The sequence below is a fragment of the Bos indicus x Bos taurus genome, chromosome 12, assembly GCF_003369695.1.
Source record: "Bos indicus x Bos taurus breed Angus x Brahman F1 hybrid chromosome 12, Bos_hybrid_MaternalHap_v2.0, whole genome shotgun sequence".
Taxonomy (NCBI): domain Eukaryota; kingdom Metazoa; phylum Chordata; class Mammalia; order Artiodactyla; family Bovidae; genus Bos; species Bos indicus x Bos taurus.
This window is the reverse complement of record NC_040087.1, coordinates 70,987,921-71,006,620: the sequence shown is the minus strand read 5'-3', so window position 1 is coordinate 71,006,620 and position 18,700 is coordinate 70,987,921. Positions and strand designations below refer to the sequence as shown.

General features: G+C 41.9%; 1 protein-coding gene across 1 annotated transcript in view; it reads right to left on the bottom strand.

The window, feature by feature from the left end:
• LOC113902124 (multidrug resistance-associated protein 4-like) overlaps positions 1-18,700 on the bottom strand; it is a 137,115-nt gene that overhangs the window by 108,307 nt on the left and 10,108 nt on the right. Inside the window, 7 exon segments of the mRNA XM_027557078.1 lie at positions 75-164; positions 2,206-2,307; positions 6,242-6,491; positions 7,829-7,954; positions 9,082-9,245; positions 11,577-11,666; positions 14,569-14,784. Coding sequence (XP_027412879.1) covers positions 75-164; positions 2,206-2,307; positions 6,242-6,491; positions 7,829-7,954; positions 9,082-9,245; positions 11,577-11,666; positions 14,569-14,784 — 1,038 coding nt within the window.

Here is an 18,700-nt window from a genome sequence, read left to right as displayed (position 1 = left end):
TCTGGGATCTATTCTGAGAATTTAACAGGAGCTGTGGTGTTGCATCAAGCTGACAAAAGACATCATTAACTTACCTTTCCTGCTCCCACAGGTCCGACCACAGCTAATAGTTCACCAGGTCTGACAGTAAAGGAAAGTCCTTGTAGGGTTGGGGTCTCTGATGCCTACAAATTAAAGTTTTATATTTAATTTACCCATTTTAATAAAGTAACAATTTTTTTTAGAAAGTGGAAAATATAACAATAATCAACATAATTGATATGCAAAATATAACCCATATTTTTCTTTTTCCTATTATAAGATATTGTGCCCTGGAGACCTCTTCATCAAATTTTATCTCTTTGGGGATTTGAGGTAGCTTTAGTTCACTTTAGGAAGTTTCCTTCTTTTTTTCCAACTACCACCCAATTGCACTCATTTCATGTGCTAGCAAAGTATTGCTCAAAATTCTTCAAGCTAGGCTTCAGCAGTATGTAAACTGAGATGTTTCAGATGTATAAGCTGGAATTAGAAAAGGCAGAGGAACCAGAGATCAAATTGCTGACATCTGTTAGATCACAGAAAAGCAAGGTAATTCCAGAAAAACATCTACTTCTGCTTCATTGACTAAAGCCTTTGACTGTGTGGATCACAACAAACTGTGGAAAATTCTTCTAGAGATGGGAACACCAGACCACATTACTTGCCTCCTGAGAAACCTGAATGCAGGTCAAGAAGCAACAGTTAGAACTGGACATGCAACAACAGACTGGTTCAAAATCAGGAAAGGAGTATGTCAAAGCTGTATATGGTCACCCTACTTGTTTAACTTTTATACAGATTATATGATGCAAACGGCTAGATGATCACAAAATGGAATCTAGAATTCTGATAGAATATCAATAATCTCAAACATGCAGATGATGCCACTTAATGGCAGAGAATGAAGAAGAACTAAAGAGCCTCTTGATGAAAGTGAGAGAGGAGAGTGAAAAAGAGTGAATGTTGGCTTAAAACTCAACATTTGAACAACTAAGATCATGGCATCTGGTCCCATCACTTCATGGCAAATAGAAAGTGGAAACAGTGACAGATTTTATTTTCTTGTGTTCCAAAATCACTTCAGACAGTGACTGCAGCCATGAAATTCAAAGATGCTTGCTCCTTGGCACAAGAGCTATGACAAACCTAGACTGTATATTGAAAAGCAAAGATGTTACTTTGCTGATAAAGGCCCATCTATCTAATCAAAGCTATGGTTTTTCCAGTAGTCATGTATGGATGTGAGAGTTTTCACCATACAGAAGGCTGAGCGCTGAAGAATTGATGCTTTTGAACTGTGGTGTTAGAGAAGACTCTTGAGAGTCCCTTGAACAGCAAGGAGATCAAACAAGTCAATCCTAAAGGACATCAATCTAGCATATTCATTGGAAGGACTGATGCTGAAGCTGAAACTAATACTTCGGCCACCTGATGCGAAGAGTAGACTCATTAGAAAAGACCCTGATGCTGGGAAAGACTGAAGGCAGGAGAAGAAGGGGACAACAGAAGATGAGATGGTTGGATGGCATCACTGACTCGATGGACATGAGTTTGAGCAAGCTCCTGGAGTTGGTGATGCACAAGGGAGTCTGGCATGCTGCAGTTTATGGAGTCACACAGATTTGGACATAACTGAGTGACTGAACAACAACAGAAATGCTGGAGTGGGTATCCATCCCCATGGACAGAGGGGCCTGTGGGCTACAGTCCATAGGGTCACAAAGACTCAGAGACAAGTGAAGCAACTGACACTTCACACTTCAGCTCAAAATATTTGATCTGGGTTTTCAAGAAAAGCTATTTGTGCTTTATATCTTTTGTTTAAGTTGATCCTATTGTATAGCACAGGGAATTATATTTAGTACTCTGTAATAAAACATGATGAAAAATAAACTAAAAATTAAAAAGAAGAATTTATATACTTCAAGTTCAACATGTGCTAATACACTGAAAGCTCTCTTGAAAATGAGAAAAAGAGTAACATGTCAAATGCCTCAGGCTGATTTTACACTTAATCTCCATTCATTGCAAACCTCATCCCTGATTCTGAGAATTTTTATAATATATTATAAGTAAATGAGCAAGTCACATTTTACAGTATATGTAAAATCTCAAATTTCTCTAATAAATCTATGTCACAGCTATCTTTTAGCAGTCATAATTTTGGAAAGCAAAGTTTCTTACCTTTTCCCAAGAAGCTGTAAAAGCTTGCACATCCACGATTGTTTTACCATCTGATGGCAGCAGAGGGTAGCACTGTGTTATCTCATCAAGTAACAAAAAGTTCTACAGAAAAAAAGCAAAACATAGATTGTTTATACTGCAGGAACAAAGCACAAACAAAACAACTGCTTCTCTGGAATTGGCAATAAAAAGTTTTATACCTATCATTTATACCTACCTATCATTTTACAGCTGTATTTTATTAGGTCTTGGTTCACATGAGAAATATTAAATAGTATATAGTATGTAATATATCATTATTATATGTACAACTAAGTATATAATAGAGTATAGCATATATATATATATATATATATATATATATATATATAACATAGCATATACACACATATATAGAGTACGTATGTGTGTGTGTCTGTGTGTTTGTGTGTGTGTATAAAATAAATAAATAAGAATTCCTGGCCATGAGGTTATCTTTGTTACTTTCTCAACAACTGTATTGGTTCCTCTCTAAGAAGAAAATATGGCTTCAAACTCCAATACATTTAGAACCTGGACATTTTTATTGTTTTACTTTTGTGTTACCAACAATCAACAGGTGAGCTGGTAGGAAATTATTTCATAAATACTAACTGAATCCCACCATGTGCCAAGCACCATGCAACACTGCTAGAACATAGAGAGGAAGGCCGTCAGGAAGCAGGTGGCACAGGTCAGGCTGGGAACACAAGACCAACGACAGAGACTCTGAGTGCAAACCCTGTACACTCTGCTTTCCCCTCGTGTGTGTCAATACCACATCACTGCTTGTCATTAACTATTACTAAGTCATCATTCTAAAAAGAAAACTGTGTAAGTTTCTATGTCTTAAAAAATATTTCACAAGCATCTTTTCACAATCACTGCCTCTTCTTAGTCCATGCCCTCTTTCCTCCACAGCAGGAATGGCTGCACCTCTCACTTTTTGTTATCTTCTACAACACTTTGCAACTAACTGATGCAAAGTAGCTGAATAAAACAAAGTCTTATAAATTGCTACAAAGCTGACAAACACATACAAGAAAATTCCCTCTTGCCTTGCAAATGCTAGATATAATTCAATGAGAAAAGCTAGAGCAATAGAGAAACTGAACAAACAACTTAGACCACTCCCACTCCCCAAGGTCCCCAAAACTGTGAACAAGAGGCAGAGACTTCTGGCTGTCCTTGAAATCTGCTCTTGTTCTTCTGAGGTAACAAACCCTGGATTTTACCTGCATGTGGCAGCCTGGAAGGAGGCCCTCCCTCTGTCTCGAGGCTCCCAAGCAGACAGGAGCAGCCACGTGACTAAATCCAGGGCAGTGGAGAGTGACAACAACCAGGACCTTCCTCCATCCCAGCCTGGGCCTTGGGGGCTGCCAGCGGGGTCAAGGTCACATGCAGTGGAGTAACATAAGAAGAGAGAAAGAGTCTGGGTCCCAACACCACGGAGGTTCACACTAACCATGAGACTTGTTATGGGAAGAGTTGTATCACCACATAAAAGATACATCCTAACTCCAGTTAGCTCAAAATGTGACTTTATTTGGAAATTTGGTTGTTGGAAATGTAATCAATTAAAGGAAGATCACAGTGGAGTAGGGTGGGCCCTGAATCCAATATGACTGGAGTCCTTATGAGAAATGCAGAGACAGATAGACACACAAAAAACAGCTACCTGATGATGGAGATAGAGGCTGGGGTGATGGCTTTTCAAGCCAAGGAACACCAAGGTTTGCCTGCAACCACTCAGAGTTAGCAGAGGCAAGAAAGGATGCTCCCTTATCAGTTTCAGAGGGATCCTGACTCTGCTGATAACTTGATTTCAGACTTCTAGCCTCCAGGACTGGGAAACAAAACATTCCTGTGATTTTAAGCCACATGTTTTGTGGTATTTTGTATCCGCAGCCCCAGGAAACCCATACAGAGCCTCACAAGGATTCTTGCATGAGAGAAAAACAAATGACCTCTGTAAGCAGCTTTAGCATGGGTACCTCTGGGACCCACAGGTAAACCAAATCCCACAGGACCCACAGGAAAAACTGAAACAAGCATGTGAGGATGTTTGAGAAAGAAAATGACACATAAATAGTAATCTACTACCTTAAACATCTTGACACCCCATCTATCGTGCCTCAGAGTCATAAATGTGATTGCAAACTTGTACTTAAAAAGAAGAACTGGTCAAAACTGAATGTGAAAACCCTTGTGCGGGAAAAGAAAGACAGGATCCTTGCATTTCTGTCAAATATCAGCTGGTGGAAGATGCTTTCATTAATTCCTTCCTCCACTCATCCTAGCTCACGGAGAACCTATCACTGAGCACAGTGACTCCTACCCGCCCGGAGCCCATGTCCATCAGGAGGAGGGATGGACAGAGAGTGGTCTGAGGACACGTTTGCTGGCTTTCAACCACTGCAGCTTGAGTTCTCTCTCCCCACCACTATCGCCTGTTCTGACACAATTCATCTCTCTTCCAACTCTCTTTTCATCTTGAAACAACATAATTTCAGAATCTTACTCACTATTAGTTATTTCAATAATGCAACTTTTCTTTTGCTGGTTCCTTCCCCAGTCCTCCCCAACATCACTGACCCCACCCCAAGACACTCCCTCCTGATCTCCTTACAGCCCCTCAGTGTCCACAAGCTTAACACCCTGACCACCGCCCCCCCACCACCACCCCAGTGGCTCACCTGCACCTAAGCCCACGCTCCCCACGTGGCCTCTGCCTGGACACCCTGAGTACTGACCCCACCCACCCTTCTGATCCATCTCAAATACTAACCCTACTGAAACCAGCTCAGCACATCCCCAGATGGCACTGCCCTCCCTACCTCTGAATCCCCTGAGGAATACTAAGTCACACAGAGGGGAGACACTACATCATTCGTGTGCTTTTACAGTCCCAACTCCAGCTAAGACCTAGCCTTGCACAGTCAGCCCATCGAGGGCATCAGCTAAAGGAAGGAACAGACTGCATGGCTGTTCAAACCATCCAACCACTGACTGCATGGCTACAGCCTTACACAGTCTAAGCTGACACAGCAACAAGTAAAAGGTGATGAGACAGGCTGGGACCTGGGACCCTCTACGGGAGTGCTTGCATCTGGACAAACATCTCCCTGAGCAACAAAATACAAAGAAATCCTAAGAGACTAAACACACCTGCACACATGCAAAGGCAATCACGAACAATAAGATACAAAAACATCACAAGCTAACTGGCATTTCTGAGCTGCTGGGAGCAAAGCAGGGAACTGTGCACGATCTTGGCACATGGCACCTACAAGACGGGGGGCAGACCACGTAAGTCACCCCTGTGGCTCAAACCACCAATCCTCCCCTACCCTCACCCCACGTAAGGAACCAGCCCTCTCTTCTCAAAGCATCAGTGGGGCATCAGTTTCTTGTTTTCATACTTTGTGCTGCAGCACAAGCCTCAGTGAAGCCTTGCTTGAATTTCTCATCTGGCCTATTATCAACTTCTATTGATTAAAAAGACTGAGGGCCTTGGAGAGTAATGTATATGTTATATATCTGGTCTAGACAGAATCCAATTCCAGTTTCATCTTAAGCATGTAACCAAGACATCAATACTCAATCTGTATACATTAGAATAGAAACACCTCACTTTCAAACAAAAAATAAAGAAAAGGAAAATTATGCCCTATGTGAAGAATTAAATTTATTGAGCACCTAGTCATTCCAGTCAGCACAGGAGATGTATCTGTTCGCTTCTCCTGCTTTTAGCCATTCTAATCATCCTGCAGTCATCACTGCATGTCAAGAGCCTGTGCTGACTATTTATACTACTGGTCCTAAACAAGCATGGATCTTACAGTACTTTTAACGCACTTTACCTAAGAAAAGAGGGGAATACATACATTTTGGAAAGACTGCCAGCTTGGCACTGAAAGAGTTAAGTCTCTTCTAACTGGCACACAGTGACACCACATAAAAGAGGTATTTTAGGTAAAATCCACCTATAACTTAAAAAAGTTATTTTTCACTAAACCTTGATTCTTTGGATGCTGACGACGGCCTCTGACACCTTCTCGATGGCCATGGGGAAGTAGAGGGTGCTCGAGAACCGCAGAGCCTCGAACAGCATCACCACCACAAACACTTGGCTGGTTGAGATCAGGTTGTCAAGGAGCTCATTGGTGATGAAGGTGACAAAAATCATGATTTTGCTCACAGTGAAAAATGATGCCGAATTCATGCCTCTAAGGTAGGAACTTTTCAGAATCTTGGAAATTTCCTTACTGTAAAAAGAAAGTAGGACAAAGGTTTTATAAGAAACATCAGCATACAAGACATGAATTCAGTGCCCTGTGTAAGTGGCCCCTTTCCAGGGAATGGACACAGATTGAGATAAACCATCCCTCACATCATGGAGACATTAGCATAGTGCACACTCAGGGGTCTGGCCAACACCAGGACCACACACTTCATCCCCACTTCACTCTTTCAAGTATGAGGCTTTCTGTCACAATTTCAAACATTTTTGGGTCAATCCGACGGGGTCTGAACATTCATTCAACAAACTTTCATAATAACAAATCTGTGCCAGGCTCCTCACAGAAAGACACAGCCTGTCCCCTCCAGGCGCTCATGAACTTATGGGAGAAGAGAACTAGCAACGACAAAATTAGGAGACAATAGACAGAGATGGTCATCACAGGCCCCAAGGGAGCCCAGAGCTGGGATATGTAACTCGGAGCAGTGGAGTCAAAGCAAGTCACACACATGTGGACCCTGAAGATGAGCTGGAGTCAGGCTTGGAGGCCAGAGTAGAAGGAAGATGGGCTCTGCAAAGGTGCAAAGTGAGAGGTGACAAGGTGGGGTCAGAGAAATGCTCACCAGGTATTTAAATGAAAGATGGAAAAACAGTCTAAAAACATGAAGCAGAACAAAAGGGACAGTATATTCATAGCTTCATTTGAATTGAATACTAGTGATTTATGAGCTTTCATGGTGGTAAACAATCCACCTCCAATGCAGGAGACATGGGTTCAATCCCTGGGTCTGTAAGATCCTCTGGAGGAGGAAATGGCAACCCACTCCAGAATTCCTGCCTGGGAAGTTCCATGGCCAGAGAAGCCTGGAGAGCTACAGCCCATGGGGTCACAAGGAGTCTGATCCGACTGAGGGACTAAGCACAGCAACAACAAACAATAGTGACTCATACAGTTCGGCTCAATACAAGTATACCAAGTCTCTATAATCTTCCTGGTTATCAGCCATCACCATAAATTACAATTTTAGTTTGAATGTCATTGTCTCAAATACTATGTTAAAAGCATTGCTTATTGGGATTTGAGGTATTAAAAACTACTTAGAATTTAATTTCTATGTAAGTAAGAAGCATATACTTTTTTTTCCTTTGAAAAGATGGCAAATGAAAGGGCAGGTTAAATGATATCTCCATTATTCTTAACCCTCCTGCAAAATATAGGGGATGCAGTGAATAGTTAGTATTTAAGTTCACCTTAATGTGAAGATGAACTTAAACACTTCTTTGGCAAGACATCTAAAGTATCCAACAGAATGGGAAATAAAGCATGAAAATATGCAGTGATATCTATATATATAAACTTACCTTCTCAGTCTGGTAATAAGGTCTATAAATGACTTTTCCCAAGCATTCATTTTTATTGTTCTGATGCCAGTTATGATTTCACTCATGGTCCTGATCCTCTTGTCTGTGAGAGCAGCGGTCTTACTCCTGAGGGGACAGATGTGAGATGAGCCTTAGTGACCACAGCCCAGCTTTCCTCAGCAGCAGCAGCAGGAGTGGGCACGGGGGCGGGGCTAGGAATAAAATTATTCTCTACAGCCCTTTTGCACTTAGAACACAGGCAAGTCCTACTCAAAGTATAAATGGAGAAAAAGGCTTCAACTAGGAAGTCAACCATTCAGTCCATTTTAAGAAGTAACTTGGAGAATGTGCAGCATTGGCTAAGAAAGATCTGAAATGTGTCAGATACAAACCATCTGCTCAAAGAGGTCACGGTCAGGTAGGGAGACACAAAGACACCCAGGAAGACAGAGTCTGTGCTGTAATAAAATAGGAGAGAAGTTCTGGGGAGCAGAAAAGATGGGGCTGTTAATTCCACCAGGAAAGGAGAACAAAAAGAGCTTCAGAGACCTGGTAGCACTGGAACAGGGCCTCGAAGGATAGGGAGTATCTCTCTCTCCAGCAAAGATAGGAAAGGAAATTCCAAATAAAGAAAGACACCAAGCACGGAACTGCACACACACAACAAACACAAGAACTCAGTGACCTTCAAATAGCACAACATCTCATCACCTGACAACCACCCACCTCCAACCCTCTGGGACCTGCTTCAGTCTAACTCAGCATGAGAAGGCTCTTCACCACCAGCCACTTTTCTGTCACATGTGCTGCTGTGACTCTGGGGCTTCATGAAGACACAGTGAAGATCAGCCTGGCCCTGGGGGTGCTTATAACTTAATGGAAACATGAATAAATACCTGAAAGGCTCCAACACAAACATAACAAAAATATATGCAGTAAGAAATGGGGCTACAAGATTATTACTATTTACCAATATTTAAATAACTTGGACATGGGTAAATTCTGCTGAAGGACACTCTACTTTTTCAGACACGGTGCCAAGAGGACCCAGTGAATGCCTTTCCTGTTCCTGTTTTAGGACTAGCCTTCAGTTTAAGGCTGGAGCCTCCACTGGCTAAGCCTGTAGGGTCTACAACTCACACAAAGAAGAGACAAGAGAAGGCATTTGTCTTGTTTTTGAACAAAACCATCAAGCAGACTATGGATGTTACCAATTATGCATTATCAATTTTTAAAAGAAGTGTTTCTCTTACCGGAGTGATGAAAACAACTTCCTGAAGCAGCTTTGCAAAAGCAGAAGAATAATGAGAACCACCATCCCGGCAAGACATGATATCCCTATTTCCATCCAGAGCAGGGCGGTCACTGCAACAGCCTGCAGTGGCCCCACCCACAGATAGTGCAAGAACATCGTTACCTTAGAAGAGAAAGACAAAGCCTTTTTCAGTTCAGTTCAGTTCAGTCGCTCAGTCCTGTCCTACTCTTTGTGACCCCACGAACCACACCACACCAGGCTTCCCTGTAAATTACTAACTCCCGGAGCCAACCCAAACTCATGTCCATTGAGTCGGTGATGCCATTCAACCATCTCATTCTCTGTCATCCCCTTCTCCTCCTGCCTTCAATCATCCCCAGCATCAGGGTCTTTTCAAATGAGTAAGCTCTTCGCATGAGGTGGGCAAAGTATTGGAGTTTCAGCTTCAACATCAGTCCTTCCAATGAAGACCCAGGACTGATCTCCTTTAGGATGGACTGGTTGGATCTCCTTGCAGTCCAAGGGACTCTCAGGAGTCCTCCAATACCACAGTTCCAAAGCATCAATTATTCGGCACTCAGCTTTCTTTATAGTCCAACTCTCACATCCATACATGACCACTGGAAAAACCATAGCCTTGACTAGACAGACCTTTGTTGACAAAGTAATGTCTCTGCTTTTTAATCTGCTGTCTAGGTCGGTCATAACTTTCTTTCCAAGGAGTAAGCGTTTTTTAATTTTATGGCTCCAGTCATCATCTGCAGTGATTTTGGACCCCCCAAAAATAAAATCAGCCACTGTATTTGCCATGAAGTGATGGGACTGGATACCATGATTTTAGTTTTCTGAATGTTGAGCTTTAAACCAACTTTTCACTTTCCTCTTTCACTTTCATCAAGAAGCTCTTTAGTTCTTCTTCACTTTCTGCCATAAGGGTAGTGTCATCTGCATATCTGAGGTTATTGATATTTCTCCCAGCAATCTTGATTTCAGCTTGTGCTTCTTCCAGCCCAGTGTTTCTCATGATGTACTCTGCATATAAGTTAAATAAGCAGGGTGACAATATACAGCCTTGACATACTCCTTTTCCTATTTGAAAACAGTCCATTGTTCCATGTCCTGTTCTAACTGTTGCATCCTGACCTGCATACAGGTTTCTTAAGAGGCAGGTCAGGTGGTCCAGTATTCCCATCTCTTGAAGAATTTTCCACAGTTTGTTGTGATCCACACAGTCAAAGGCTTTGGCATAGTCAATAAAGCAGAAATAGATGTTTTTCTGGAACTCTCTTGCTTTTTTGATGATCCAGCAGATGTTGGCAATTTTATCTGTGTTTCCTCTGCCTTTTCTAAAATCAGATTAAACACCTGGAATTTCACAGTTCATGTGTTGCTGAAGTCTGGCTTGGAGAATTTTGAGCATTACTTTACTAGCATGTGAGATGAGTGCAATTGTGCAGTAGTTTGAGCATTCTTTAGCATAGCCTCTTTTTGGGATAGTATAAAACCCATTAAGAACAGAGTATAGAAACAATATGCTCTGAAGGAACAGACAGAAACCTAAATAGAAAGGATCTCTATTGGATTTTTAACCTGCTAAAGCAGAAATCCAAGTGTCCATCCCAGATGACACTATTTCAGGCAGCACAGGGCTGACTTCAGGGATGTCCCAGGAGAATCAGACCAGCAGCAATGAAGGAAGATGTGGATTTTGACTACAAAACAGATGAGCTCAGGGCTTCTCCAAATGCTCTCCATCCCAGAGCTTAGCCCCCATCTCCCCTGGGCTCCCCAGCATCCCAGGAAAGCCTGTATTATGGTACCTACTGCTCTCTCCAGTAATTACTTGTATATTTACCTCCTTGATAGACTGTGGCTTCTATAGGGCAGAAACTAAGCTTTATTCATCCCTGAAAGTGAGTAGGGGCCTTACTTCATGTTTGATGAATGAATACTGGAAAGAGAAGTGTCTACTACAACACAGATCTGACCAACAGCTAAGATGTTCTGGTCATGTGATCCATGCTTAAGGTCAGTGGAAAAAAGAGTGTGTGGGGACAGCAGAGAGGAGGTTGTGTCTGGGGACCACCCACTTGAAGGCTCCCTATGCAGCAGGCACTGAACAGGGTGCAGGGGAAAAAACAATCCCTGACCACCAGGCCTTCATCACCTAGAGGAGGAGGAAGACAGTTCAGCAACACCTACACCATGTGCCAAGAAGAGCCACTCCAGGAGGACCCCTTAGGACACTAACCAAGCTGGGCAAGAACACTGCTGCCATTTATTATTAGAAAAACAAAACTCTCACTTATGAAACAATACATATAATTACATTGAGATTGCACACAGAGAAGTGAAAGTTGGATAAATGGAACCTTTGTCTTACATCCTCAACAGAACCCTGGCTGACACCAAACCCTGGCACCTGGTATCCCAATAAGCTGAATCCAGTGAGAAGAACAGGAAATGGAAGAGGATCCCTCAGGGGCAGCTTACCTGGTCAAATCTGTTCACATCGTTGGACAGCAAGTTGACTATCTGGCCTGTGGTGGTCTTCCCCATGGCTGAGCTACTCAGGCGAAGGGCCTGAAATGAGAGAGGGAGACAGAGATCCAGATTCCTAAGGTGATACCAAGTCATCTTAGAATATAACGCAATGGAGCATGTGTTCCAGGGGTCTTGAGTGGTGTCAGCAGGAGCAGGATGACACCTGACAGCAGGGCTTTAGGGAGCCTTGTTCAGCTTCTAACTCCCCAGTGTGGTGGCAGCCCCAACCACAAGGACAGCAAAGGGAGGAGCAGGAGGTAAAAGCAAAATCAACTCCCCTGCTTCAGTGAACTTGCACCTGTTTGAAGGTTAAAGGGTGTAGGTTTAGACTTAGGAGCAAACTAAGTAATTTTTAGCCAAGTTGGACGATACTGGAGAGGTTGCCTTAGGAAAGAAATTTGGAGACTTGGATTCAATCATTCATCCAGTTTGCGGGCACAGCTGCGATTTGCAGATCACCCAGAAGGAAAGCAGCTCAGATGCTGTTGTCAGACAAGACAGTGAGATGCCAGGTCCCCAGTTTCACACAATCCTGAAAAGTACAAGACTCTGCTCAAGGAAAGATGAGGAGAAGACATCTCACTTTCTGCTGAAAAAAGTATTCAAACAATGATCAAAAGCCAAAGGTAATTTTACCAAAGCTGTGGAAATGTATCAATCAATAAATGGCAAGTCATTTTTACATACAACACTTCCTTCACATTCAAAATTCAGCTGCAAAGAGCACAAAATGCTGAATGGGCCGTTTTAGGAGTGGAATACGTGCAGCCTTAGAGACTGCCTGGAGACCTGCCCCAGCCTGGAATCCATGGTCAGAACAAACTATGGCTACAGGCTTAGCAGCCACTCCATTTCTAATACCCAATCTGATTCCTCCCCGGGACCAGGGATCAGGAGGTGGGGCCTAAGCATGAACCACAGAAGTTCAGAGGGGCCTTTCAGAGCTGCTCGGCAGCACCAGCTATGCCCTAAAGAATCAGCCCACCTGTAACCTGAAAAGAAGTGTCTTGTTTCTGCACCCCAGCAGGACTCTAGATGCAAGGCTCTGCATAAGGAAATTTGTCTTTTCCAGGTTTCTTGAATTTCAATTTATGTCTATGTTATAATCCCCATAATTCCTGACTTCATATAGGGCCAACATTTAGGTAAAATCAAGGCAGCAAATGAACTTCTTGGGAGATAGTTACACTCACATAAGCCAATGTGCCAGGTCAGATCACATTTCCCGAAGGCAAGATTCCAAAGTGTGGTGGAAAGAGGAAGAAACACAGGTAGACAATGGCTCACCTGTGCAGCCAAGAGTGAGCTTTCACTAAACCATCACCTCACACCTAACTTAAGGTTTCACAACACGGTTCAGGTAAAATTTCACAACTATTATGAGAGTTAAGTATGATCTGGACAGACAAACATTTAGCCAATTTGTGGGGAAATCTGAGTATCCATCTCCTAAATGGTTAAAGACGCAAGAGAATAACAAAGATGATGATGAATGACAGTGAAGACCTCTGACTGCAGTTTGCGGGCACAGCTGCAATTTGCAGATCACCCAGAAGGAAAGCAGCTCAGATGCTGTTGTCAGACAAGACAGTGAGATGTCAGGTCCCCAGTTTCACACAATCCTGAAAAGTACAAGACTCTGCTCAAGGAAAGATGAGTAGAAGACATCTCACTTTCTGCTGAAAAAAGTATTCTGAATAAGCAGAAGTTGTAGATAAGCAGCAGCCAGGTAAAAGAAGCAATATTTTCAATTTAAGCTGCTTGGTTTTATCTTTCAATGAGGACTTTATTTATTAATAAAAATTGCATATGTTTAAGGTTACAACAAGATACTTTGGTATAAATACACACTGGGAAATGATTACTGTAGTAAAACCACTTAAAGTATCCACTACCTAATATAGTTATCCTATTTAACATGTGTGGTGAGAACATTTAAGATCTACTCTCTTTGAAAACTTCAAGGATACAATACATTCAAATAAGGATTTTTTTTTTTAAGCAGTCTAAGGCAAAGACATATCCAGGATCAAGTTTATACAGAGCCCTTCAGCTCCTGACACTGATATATCTGTGGCAATACCTTTGTAAAGATACCTGAAAGCCTTACTCTTTTTACACTAGTTTAGACAAGGGTAAATTTCATGGCATTCCTCAATACAAAATCACTAAACACATTAAATCAGTTCTTATTAAAACTGCTACAATGCATACTAAAAATAAAAGGAAATATTGTATTAAAATAATTTAAATGAAGAGCAACAAATTCTCTCTAGAATTAATAAAACAATGTAAAATTTCAAGTTTCATCTCAAATATCCTATTTTCTTTCATACCATTAACAAAAATTATCTATAAAATATAAGGAGTGAGTCTATATTTAGCATGAACGCTCTTTATATTTTTCTCTAGCAAACATAATTATATTGAATATAATTAGATGGGTCTTTTAACATTAGAATCATTCCCTTTATCAAATACATTCTCTACTCTTAGATATAGTTTTATAGATCCAATCTCTGAAGTTTACTTTTAAATACAAATTTAATGTAACTGAAGGTATTAATGAACGACAACAAAAAATTTCCATAAACAGCACTATGGGATTTGAGCATGAAGACACTGAAAATCAACTTGATACTTTTAATACTTATTCTTGAATATTAATTTAATATTTTACAGTACAAATTTAGTGGTTATTATGTGACAGCCTATGACTAAAAGTTGTCAAGGACAGCCCACACTTGATCTCAAAAGAAAAGTTTTCATTATTTATTGATAAAGTTTGCTTCAACAACAAACTTGGCTTGATGCAAAAGCAAGCTTCTCTAGGAAGGTGTAAATGACCCCAGTTACAAAATTTGTAATTTACAGAGAACTTTCCCCAAATGTTCCTGATCCCTCAAGAGAGGAACACACCATGGTTCCAAGCGACACTCACCTTGCGGTAGATCATATGGCACACGGCTACTCTCAGCCTCATCCCCACACGCTGCATGTGGTAGAAGTACAAGTGGTGCAGAACGGCCCACAGGAGCACGCAGGCGCTCAGCCCTGCTGCGTAGCTGTAGGCTTCGTGCAAGGTGACAGAATTAGAGTTTTCAACATAACTAATCATTTTCCCCAAAAATATGGGTTGAACTACTCTGGTGCCTTCCTAAAAGAAAAGAAAAAAAGCCTTAATTAGAAATGTCAGTTTTTCTTTACACAAGATTTACTTTTATCATTCAGTTCAGTTCAGTTGCTCAGTTGTGTCCGACTCTTTGAGACCCCATGAATCACAGCACACCAGGCCTCCCTGTCCATCACCAACTCCCAGAGTTTACTCAGACTCACCTCCATCAAGTCAGTGATACCATCCAGCCATCTCATCCTCTGTCATCCCCTTCTCCTCCTGCCTCCAATCCCTCCCAGCATCAGAGTCCTTGGCAATGAGTTAACTCTTCACATGAGGTGGCCAAAGTACTGGAGTTTCAGCTTCACCATCATTCCCTCCAAAGAAATCCCAGGGCTGATCTCCTTCAGGATGGACTGATTGGATCTCCTTGCAGCCCAAGGGACTCTCAAGAGTCTTCTCCAACACCACAGTTCAAAAGCATCAATTCTTCGGTGCTCAGCCCTCTTAACAGTCCAACTCTCACATCCATACATGACTACTGGAAAAACCATAGCCTTGACTAGATGGACCTTTGTTGGCAAAGTAATGTCTCTGCTTTTAAATATGCTATCTAGGTTGGCCATAACTTTTATTCCAAGGAATAAGTGTATTTTAATTTCATGGCTGCAGTCCACTTTTATCATTAGCACGTTTAAATACATTTTGACGAAATGCTACATTCGTGACTAATTTAAAAGAAAAATATGCAGATTTATTATCTCCTATAAGACAAGCAGCCAACAGTTTAACCTTAAGGCAAAATTTTCCATTCAAACATAGTAAAGCCTTAGTACATTGTGCTTAGCACACCGTGGATGCTCAACAAATATCACAAACAGGCTCAATACCAACTGAGCCTTAAGATGAATAAAGAAAAAGGTGGCAGAAGAAGAGGAAGAAATCTGCTTCCACAGGAACAAGCCTGCTGGCAGCCTGCCCCTGTCCCCCATACTCTCAATGTCCCAGCCCAATAGAAAGTCAGTGTGGTTCACATATGGGAGACACGCTTTCATCACCATCTTCATGAATCCTTATGAACTGACACACTGGCACAAACACATCCACTCTTTTCTACCCCCAAACTCCACACGTAGATCCAGGGAATGGAAACCGGCTTTGGCTGGAGTACCACAAAGAAACCAGGCTTGGCAGCTCTGCAGGCTCTCAGCTCCCGAGAGCACTGCCTCACTACGCCTCTACCCTCTAGAAGTTGGAACGTTCCTTGGAGTAAAAAATAAACATGGTGGAGGCCAAGCTAAAAAATCACGTCTCCATAGTTCTTGATCCACCATCCACTGAAGTTGGTGATTTGGAAGAAATATTACCAATCCTCTCTTCCCCAAGGCCTAAACCAATTGACTCAGGGTGCACTGAGGCTTCCACCCTGAGTAAGACTTAGGGAAAGCAAGTTTCTTTCCCAAAGAAAAAGGCAAAGGAACGGCAACACCTACCCACCCTGCCAAACAGCCACTCCACCTCACAACCTACTTCCTCTCTCTAGTCACCCCTTGAAGGCCCCCTTCTTCCTAGGTCCCCTTCTTCACCATCAAGGAAAATCATTCAACAAATCCAAGTTACCAAAACTAAACACCTTGGGCCACATATCATTTCCTCCACAGACTTCTTAAAAGACAAAATGGTAAAAGTTTGGAAGTCTTTTAGGAACAGGGCTTTTCCTTTTTTGGCAATCCCACATTACTAACACAGACAGGGTAAGCTTTGCTTACCTGACAGGTTTGCTTTGATAGCTCTCTTTTGTCTGTCTGAAGCTAAGAAACCCACACACAAGAGGAGGGAAGGAGAATCCATAACACCTAACACCAAAAAAAAAAAAAACAAGCATTTTCTGCTCAGCCAACCAGTGCTTGATCAGGATATTTATCAAAAGATGTCCCCATCCCTCATATGGGGGTCTCATTAAACCTTAACATTCCTGTCTTGTTCTACACAAATGGACACATGCACACACACACGTTAACAGGCTGCACCAACTGCCTCTCCCTCCATGAAGTCATGGAGATTTTCATCTACTATAGAGGATAAAGGGAACACTATTTAGTTGAAGAAGTGTAAGTAAGATGATCAGACCTGAGTAAAATATAACTGATACATTTCCACCATGTCCTGTCATCCATCCTAAGAGGCACAGAGAGCTCTTGGAAGAGTCCTTCACACAGTGGATTGTCAAACACACTGTTTACAGTTTCCTGAGGTGGAAATGTGGAGGCTCACACAGAGAAGCAAGAACATCAAACTGTACACACGGGCAGTCCCAGCCCAGGTGCTGCCAAGGGCAGTCCAGTGCTGGAGCCACAAACCACCAGAAGCCCAGCAGTAATATCTGCCATCCAAAACTTTCCTGAAACTTATGATTCTATTTGGGAAACACTGTTGCCTGTTACTCAGCTCTCCATTTGAGCCCAACATCGTTGTAATTATAGGAGAAATAAGAGTAATAGCACTCACCTAAGATAATATGGATAAATTCAATAAATCCAGCAAACAGGAGTGTAGATAAAGGCAGGTCATTACTGCCTAAGCACATCTGGAGTTTTTCACTGAGAAACAATATTTAATAACCTAGTTGAGGGACTTCCTTGGTGGTCCTTTAGCTAAGAATCCACACTCCCAATGTAGGGAAACTTGGTTCGATCCTTGGTCAGAGAAGTAGATCCCACATGCAGAAACTAAGACCTGGCACAGCCAAATAAATCAATATTAACAAAACAACCAAAAACCAGTTGGAGAAATAGCCTCATTAAGGTATAATGCCACTTCTTGGCTCATATCTTCCACTCATCTATGAATTCTTTTTATTCTTGATAATGATTATTATTTAATTTGGATAGAAAATTTCTTATCTTTCAAAAAGATAACAAAGGATTTCAAACATGAACTGTTACTGATGCAATTTGTGGGGAGAGTCATTTATTATTTTGGGACTTTCTCCAATGGCTCAATGGTAAGGAATCCATCTCAATGCAGGAGTCACAGAAACGGCAGGTTGAATCCCTGAGTTGAGAAGATCCTCTGGAGGAGGAAATGGCAACCCACTCCAGGATTCTTGCCAGGATAACCCTATGGACAGAGAAGCCTGGCGGACTACAGTCCATGGGGTCACAAAGAGTCAGACAGAACTGAGTGACTGAGCACACATGCACAACTTTGCCTCCAGCAAGGAGCTGTCACGGCAATTTAGAGCACTGATGAAAAGTATAACATACAAGGAATTTCCATCCTGGCATAAATTGCAACTATGGAAAACAGAAAATTGATATTATGTTCCATATGAAAAATAGCAGCAAGTAAAAAACAATTTTCTAGTAATTTCTCTCAAAAAGAAAAAATAGAAAGCAAAATAATGAATAGCACAAAACTGTGAAAACAAAACCCCAAGTACATATAGAGAGTAAGAAGAAACATATTAAATATGATTCTTCAAAGCCTCCAGAACACACAAGGCAGAAGTGACTGAGGCCATGAAAGGTAGACTGAGTAAATCCATCCCCTCCACACACAAGGAAAGGTTAGAGATGGAGAGTTGTTTAACAGGACAGCTGGCAGCAGCATTTGTAATCTGTGAGTGTTTCCATTTCTGACATTTGGTAAAACTACCTGAGGCAAACCAGGCAAAAGTTTGTCCAGCTACCAGAAGATTAACTCCTGCATATGCTCAATGCTCTAGCCCAAGTATTAACTGCAAATGAAACAGTGGTGTGAATCTCAAGGATAGACCAAATTTCAGAAGACTCTGCTTGCCTTGGAGAGTCTCTCAGAAAGGCAAGGAGTGGCTGTGGCTCACCCTGGGGACACAGACACTGGTGGCAGCCATTCCTGGGAGCTGCCCCCACCACGTGTACACTGGTGTGGGCAGACACCACCAAGGAATTCTCTCATCTGGACATTCCTGATTCTC